This window comes from Temnothorax curvispinosus, unplaced genomic scaffold, assembly GCF_003070985.1.
Source record: "Temnothorax curvispinosus isolate PA1 unplaced genomic scaffold, ASM307098v1 QBEX01017148.1, whole genome shotgun sequence".
Classification (NCBI taxonomy): Eukaryota; Metazoa; Arthropoda; class Insecta; order Hymenoptera; family Formicidae; genus Temnothorax; species Temnothorax curvispinosus.
Window position 1 is genome coordinate 626780 of NW_020226928.1, and position 7675 is coordinate 634454.

The window sequence follows — 7675 nt, forward strand, 5'->3', positions numbered from 1 at the left end:
ATATCGATTTCCTTGGGTTCATTTTTATGGCTGATTATAACCAAACTGGCAAACAAACTTAATAATAAATGTATATATTTCTTATTATATAATAAAACAAAAAACTGCAGTGATTGAAACAATAACCTGATTTAATTTGCTTATATAGTTTATGCAATAAAAATTTTGCTTTTTTTTTTAGATTTTTTTTAGAAAAATACCTGAAAATGTGTAGGCTTATGTCTCAGTTCAGATATTAAATGTTAATACTTAAATTTAATATTTTTTAATATTAAATAAATTAATTTGTCTTTTTTTTAATTTAATATTTTCAATGAAATCTTAATAAATCACAAAATAAGTGCAATTTAAATAATCATTTACGTAAGAAAGACAATTAAAATACTTCAAAGTTTTAAATAAGTTGTAAATGAATTATATGCAAATTCTGGAACTCATATAAATTAGAGAAACTGTTCTCAATTCATATTCTTTGTATAACATCAAGAAACTCTCTTTTTAAAACAAAATAGCATACAATTTAGTTTTGCGTATGTTCTATGATTTATATACATGTATAAATTTTATTTTATTTTTATAATTTACATTTAATTGTGAATTTTATTTATCCTCTTACCATGTGTAACTCTAAATTTATATAAAAATTAAAAAGGGAATCTTACCTGTTGTTAGAAGAAGGATTATCAGAAGTATATAATGTCTTTATATTTAAAGTCAATAGTTTTATCGATTTTTTAAAAACTTTTATTTGGATTTTATTATTTGTTGAGTCTACTAAATTATTAATATGAATAGCTAGTGGACAATTCAAGTTATCTTGATTGCCAAATTCATATTTAAAAGATGAAGTAGAATTATTTAGAATAATTGTCTCGCTTGATTCATCGTGTGTAAAGAATCTGTAATTTATTACATCGTTATTGCTTATTCAAAAATTCTAATAAGAGAAATATATGTAAAACAAACATTCTTCATATTTAATTTCATTACAATTCGTCATTGTTATAAATATCACATCGTTAAATTATTTTTCAGTGTAATTAATTATCAGAAAATTGGACAAGTAAACTCGAGCTGATAATTCTTACTGTATTTAAGAGAAATAATTATTAAAAATAATTAACTACGAATTAAAAATTAATTACAAATTAGAAATAATAATTGTGAATTGAAATTGATAATGATTTAAACGATACACCTTACCTGGGACTGTTTTGCATAATTGAATTATAATATTCTACAGCTTTTGATTGTATCTGGTACAATCTTTTGCTGCGTGGCGGTTTTATTGGATTATTAGACGTACTCTGTTTTGACAGAGGGGAAACAACTTGTCTGACTTTTGATAACACTGGCATATTACTTTGACTAGTTGAATTCTTACCAAAACTATGCCTCTCATTATGTACATTAGGTGAAGATGTATTAATTATTTTAATTTCAAAAGTTTTATTGTTATCGGCCTCTAAATAACAAATATTACAATTAGTTGTTGTATTTACAATTGTTTTTCTCATCTATGTTACATACTATTCGGCGAATACTTCAAATCAACGGCGAATCAGCGAAAGGGAGTTTCAATTAGATAAACACATATTCTAACTTACTGTCCATTTCCTTCTTATCCCTTCGATTATGCAATATAGTAATATAATAAATTAAAGCAGCAGTTGCTATCGCTGTACCACAAGCTATTGTTTTACTCAAACACCAAATCGCCATTTCACTATCGCTATTCGTAAATGACAATTTCACTTTAATATATAATGTGGTGATCGCTGATGTGGCGAACACTGTTTGAAGGAACGAGTGACGATAATAAACTTATATTTCGCTAAGCAAACCTAGCCAAACATTTGAAAGCAGAACGATTTTGGTCATGATGTCTAATATTATTTGTATACAAACACTATCTATATTCTTAACACGTTAGACGTTATACTGTAATAATAAATTATAAATTTTTATAAATGATTATAATGCTATCTTGTAAATTATGATTATAATCTAGATATAACAGAAATTATATTTTATTAGAAATTATATTTGTCTATTAGCACATCAAATTTAGACATTCTGTCGAAAAAAAGTGCAGACAAATTTAAATGCACGTATAGAGTACAAGAAAGATTGCAAAATTAATTATTTGAAATTGAATTAGACAATTCAATTTCAAAAAGTCCGTTATATAATAAATTTTTAGATTTATGCAATACCTTCTCTTAAAAGAAACGCTGTTTAAATCGTTCGTTTAAGTAGGTCAATTATCTTAAAATGTAATTTTTTTATTTCATTTTATTTTAATTTCGGGGGCAGAATGTCTAAATATTCTTGTAATATATTTTGATAAATGAAATGATCCTTTAGATGACTTTTTTGTTCTATCTACTTTTGTAGATGTTAAATAACTATTTATTCTGTCCTGTTTTTTTCGATATGGTTCCTGTTCTTTAATTGGTAAGTACGATGTTGATGTGGTCGAATTACCAGCTCTAATAACAAAAATATATTACACGTTAGAAATTATTATATAAATATAAGATTGTAATATTCTTAAAGTTAAAAACATATTTTCTAACATGTCTGAACATTATTTTCTTCAAGTTATTTGTAAATTCGATTTTATTCAGTACCAAATAAAATTAATCGTGTTACGGAAAAATTAATAAAATTAAACTATAATCCAACCTGCATTGCGAATTTCTGGTAGAACTCGTCACAAGTAACTGAGGCTGTGGCAATCTTCTCGATTGTGAAGCCTCGACTGTTACTTCTGGATTCCGAATATCAATCTCAGGTACATTATGCCGGTGCGGCTCATCGACCTCAGATAAATTGCCACAATAATGTTTATCTGTAACAATTATCACTTGCAGCTTGATGATTTCATCTTCTGATGCATTTTGCTGCTCCTGCTGTCCGCATTTACATTTCTTCGCAAACCTATTAACAAAAATTGTTTAGAGATTTATTCTTTTAATATATTTTTGAAATATAAAAACTCTTATACTTATGTAGAAGGAAATTAATCAATCAATTTTGCAAAATAATCTCATATAGTTAAAAAGTTGCTATAATTTTGTCACATAACATTTCTAACCTTATATAATTGCCAAGTTTAGAATTATCTGTTGAAACAATATTTTGTGTGCTCCTCTTCAAACTCTCGCTGTTCGGTTTTTGAGATTCGTACGCTTGAGGAATACACGACGGTTTGATCGAAGCATTTTTCTCTGGTTCGATTATAATTTTTACTTCATCTGTAATATTAGAATGTTCTTTTTTCTTAAAATTCTTATTTATTATAAATATAATTTATGTAGTATATATAGTAATATATTTTTGCCTTATAATAAAATTTAAATTATATAATTATATATAATAAACTGTTGACTAATTGTACGCAAATTGCTTACGAGAAATCAAGATTATATCAACAATAGAATAATTAGATAGAAATAAAATAAAATAAAATAGAGAGAAACAGCAAAGTATAGAATGATTAATACCTTCTGTTTTGCTCTGAATATTTTCCATTTTTATATCGACATCTTCAGCTCTTTTATACTTTTGTGTACAACATAATATTGTATTCACTATCGTACACACCGTTTCACAAACCATCTTTTGTTTTAGCAGTTTTAGCAGCACTTAAAAGTTTTAACAAATGTTATAAATTCTTCTGTTACTTCTCTCGTGTTATTTCTTCGAGACAGCAATTTCAACTAACACTCAAATCGGTTGTTGTCGACTACCAAGATCAGGTGAATTTGAACAGATTTGTTTGTAAATACGAATAACCAAGAAATTAAAGCAAAACAATTTAAAATTAATTGCGGAAATGAAAACACTACATGTTATTGTGTACTTTTCTATTTCTTTGCTAACTTTTGCGCATTGATGTGTGTCACCATGGTTTTTTAGTTTTTACTTCTTATCTGACAATATAAAGTATAAAGGTATATATATAAACATGTGGAGGAAGAAGGGGGAAATGTAGCGTGCATTTTGACTGTGACAATAATAAAAGCATTACATTGGTACACCTAATAATTTCACGTTCACGCGTTTTGTAAATATAAAAAGCGTTTCTTGCTTCTTGATTTTTGCTAAGAGCAAAATGCAAACCGTCGAGACTGCAGAAACAGCCGAAGGTAGTATTGATATGCATTAAATCAGCATCAATATATTCCATTAGACATATCTTTATTCTCTAGTCAGCGTGGGAAAAAAGATAGAATGTACATAAATGAATATTTAACGATGCTTAATAGCGACTATATTAGAGCAGAAAAAAAGTCATGCAAAAAAGTTTGGTTGCGCAATCACGTTACAATGTACAGACTGCAACATAAAAAATAAACAGTTTACGTGTAAAATAAAAAAAAGATGTTTTTCGTTGAACTTTTGGATATAAAATTTCGAAAATAAATTTAGATATTTTGAATGTTTCCTATAAAGATCCACGTCTGGAAAACATTTTTCATGTAAAAATAAGAAACGTCCAATTTACAGTTATATACGTAACTTCTAACCAATAACCGTTCAACCATATCGTACATTTTTCCTGTAAAACCCGGAATAAAAAGTGCAATTGCGCAATATCCGAAGGACACAAGATCTATTTCTGTGATCTATTTCGGTATCGATATTTATATTCTCGGCAGACGAAAATGGAGGTAGTTTTTAATAAAATTTTTATAAATTAATTTCTTTATTTTATTTCGTAATTTTTTATTCTAGAATTTAAAAAGAGTCGGCAATATACGTAACACAGTTATTGACAAGATTCCGTTAGAATGTAACGTATGCGCAACAATATAAGCTTTTTGCGAGGTAATACAACATATGAAGACTTATCAAGCTTGTCAATCGATATCGCCAACAGGATCGTTATATCAGCGTTTGAGAACACGCCTATCAAATTACTGTAGGAATTAATTATTGCGAGGAGTTGTAATTATTTTTTTTATACTTACGGAGGACCTTGGCGTTTCTTCAAAAGATTAATGATTCTGGTTACAGACAAATTTGCCTTACGTTTGTAATGCGTTAGCGCGTTAATTTATATAAAAAGCTACAAATTTATTTACATGTAACTATTAATATTATATGCAGAAATGTGGATTAAATATAAAGTCCGTTTAAAACAATTAAAGCAATTTATTTTCGTTATTTAATTCAACAAAAGAACATGCTTGAAATTATCTATTCATTATCGTACCGGTCTGGCGAGTTCTCTGTTTTAAAAAAGGATTAAACGTACTTTTCATTTAGCGACGCATGAACAATAGAATTAGTATAATGTTATACTTGGTTATACTTGGCTATACTATGAACATTATATTCCCACGATAACATAATAAAACTAATTTGCTTTGTGTAATTTACACTCAATGACTTAAATAGCCTAAAAAATATCAAGGTTAATAAGTGATTAGTTACTAACGAGCATTTAATTCGATTTACCTAATTTGTTTTTTAAATAGTCTTGTTAACATTTCTGTTTTTATTGTCATATAATTATATAATATACAATTATATATATATATATATATATATATATATATATATATATATATATAATAATCGTGCGCAGAAAATTTGGTATTGCATTCTTTGAATCTATACTTATATAAATGCAAAAGAAAAATATTTTGCAATTTCGATATGAGGGGTCTTTATTTGTGTGTATATATTTAATTGTCGTGTTATGTAATTAATATATAACTGATATGAGTCATTGATTAAATTTATTGTACTGAGCTGCCAAAAAGATGGTGACGTTAATAGATCTAACATGAAGTAATGGCCATAAAATGGAAAAAAATGTAATCTTTTCTAAATGAATTATGTCCTTGACTCGCACTTTCCACACTTACATCCGTGCTAGACCTCAACCTGAAGAGAATGCATATCCTGTACGTTTATCTATTTGCTTGTACAATACATAAATATGTTGCTAAATAGCAATAGTACGAAAGAGACTAACGAGAGCCATTAAGAGATGTACAAGTATTTTCTTTGTGTGCAAATAAGAAATTATTATTTTTATCTATAATAACGATACATTTATAACTTAATGTTAACGTACCGTGTTAATTTACTCAGTTTTATTTGCACAACGTTTTCTATCGCAATAACCAATGACATAAAAGTTGTAACATAATGCAACACTGAAATACCACACAGTAAATAAGTTAAATGGCAATTTACATACCACGTGAAAAAATATCCAGCCATAAAATAAAAGAATTATAATTTACAAAAATCGTCGCCACATGCTGCGTATCTTGATAATAGATATATAGGTAATTGTAAGCTAATAACTGTCTGTATTACATTATGCACTCATGTAACGAAATCTCTCACGGTCAGATCTGTTAGCGGAACAGTTACTGCACGCTCATAGCTATTACTTAGGTAATCATCACGATCGTATGATATCCTAATCAGCTCGAAACTTATGATTATGAAGGCCCTTCGCTAACAGAATTAATGTTTATATCATAGTTTATGATTGAAATTCTTATACAATTACTAGCTGACGCATATCATTTCAATTTATTATAAATTATTTATATATTAAAACGTAATATATTAAAAATATGATTTTTTTATATAATTTGGAATCTTTAGCAAGTTCCGAGATCATTGTTTGACGCAAAATTTTATTTTTTTTATTTTTGTAATTAATCCTTAAAGACTTTAAATCTGCTCATATAATGACTAATATTAAACAAAGAATAAGATTTTAATTTTTATTTGTATCTTTGAAACTGTTAGTTTCCTAAAAGCTCTTTACCTTAGTTATTTATAATTAAAGAACTATTTATCTGTTGTTTTTTTAAAACATTTCGATATTTTAAAAAAAAATTTACTCTACATTGTTCAAAAAATCTAGATAAAAAATGGTACTTTGGAATATCTAGTATATCGTTTTATTTTGAATATTTTTGATGTATCAACAACTTTATAATTATGACAATTTCAAATTGATTGCAATTGCATAGAAACATTATTTATACAGCGTAAAAATCATTACTATCAAAAATGAACATAGATAAACGCGCATAGTTAAATATGATAATTGCAATCGGATATTCAATCAAACATTCCAAAGTACTAAGTATGCACGTTATCTGCGCGATTTTGTCGCTCTATTAATTTACATGCCTTTCCTTGCATATTTAGAGAAACGCGATCAAGTTTCTATCATAAGTAACGGAACAATTGATGCACAGTTAATCATTGTTGCATCACTAACTTTGTAAATAAAATATCTTTTGAACTTAAATTATATTTTAAAATACGAATGATGCTATAATAAAATTCCAACTTTACAAAAATACAGAAGCCGCGAGATTGTATCAATTTCGGCATGATTGTATCAAATCGTGGCACGACTTTAAGGACAACGTGTGAATCATCAAATCGTGAAATTCTCTGAAACGTATAACGTATTTCAAGGCGAATATACTTTCGAAAATGTAAAATCGTAACGCGATTCAAGATTTGAGCGGTCTGCCGATACGATTTAATCAAAATACCGAATAAGCCATCCGTTCCGTAACGGGGTAACGTAATTGGCCATGTACTATCTCTAGTATTCGTTATACGGAGCGTGTTAAATGGTTGCGCTTACGTGCGTTTAAAAATCGTGTACGTGCCATAT

The 7675-nt window shown here is 27.5% G+C and overlaps 2 protein-coding genes across 2 annotated transcripts; both read right to left on the bottom strand.

Annotated features, from left to right (window-relative positions):
* Window positions 1-1199: 1199 nt before the first annotated feature.
* On the bottom strand, window positions 1200-1927 carry LOC112467297. Its single transcript, XM_025035851.1, has 2 exons — window positions 1608-1927; window positions 1200-1465 (listed from the first exon to the last, which is right to left on the bottom strand). The coding sequence occupies exons 1-2, from the start codon at window positions 1720-1722 to the stop codon at window positions 1200-1202; spliced, it is 381 nt and encodes a 126-aa protein (XP_024891619.1). The 5' UTR covers window positions 1723-1927.
* A 341-nt stretch (window positions 1928-2268) lies between these two features.
* Window positions 2269-3690, bottom strand: LOC112467303. Its single transcript, XM_025035859.1, has 4 exons — window positions 3510-3690; window positions 3101-3260; window positions 2689-2943; window positions 2269-2492 (listed from the first exon to the last, which is right to left on the bottom strand). Exons 1-4 carry the CDS (start codon window positions 3622-3624, stop codon window positions 2291-2293), a joined length of 732 nt encoding a protein of 243 aa, XP_024891627.1. The 5' UTR covers window positions 3625-3690; the 3' UTR covers window positions 2269-2290.
* Between the last annotated feature and the right edge of the window lie 3985 nt (window positions 3691-7675).

What these genes read in the sequence shown, in the direction of transcription:
- LOC112467297 (XM_025035851.1), bottom strand. Translation starts at nt 1,722, where the DNA reads ATGGCGATTTGGTGTTTGAGTAAAACAATAGCTTGTGGTACAGCGATA. An exon ending in GGATAAGAAGGAAATGGACA is followed by an intron (nt 1,466 to 1,607) that starts GTAAGTTAGAAT and finishes TTTGTTATTTAG; the next exon opens with AGGCCGATAACAATAAAACT.
- LOC112467303 (XM_025035859.1), bottom strand. Translation starts at nt 3,624, where the DNA reads ATGGTTTGTGAAACGGTGTGTACGATAGTGAATACAATATTATGTTGT. An exon ending in TATTCAGAGCAAAACAGAAG is followed by an intron (nt 3,261 to 3,509) that starts GTATTAATCATT and finishes CTAATATTACAG; the next exon opens with ATGAAGTAAAAATTATAATC. An exon ending in ACCAGAAATTCGCAATGCAG is followed by an intron (nt 2,493 to 2,688) that starts GTTGGATTATAG and finishes TTTTGTTATTAG; the next exon opens with AGCTGGTAATTCGACCACAT.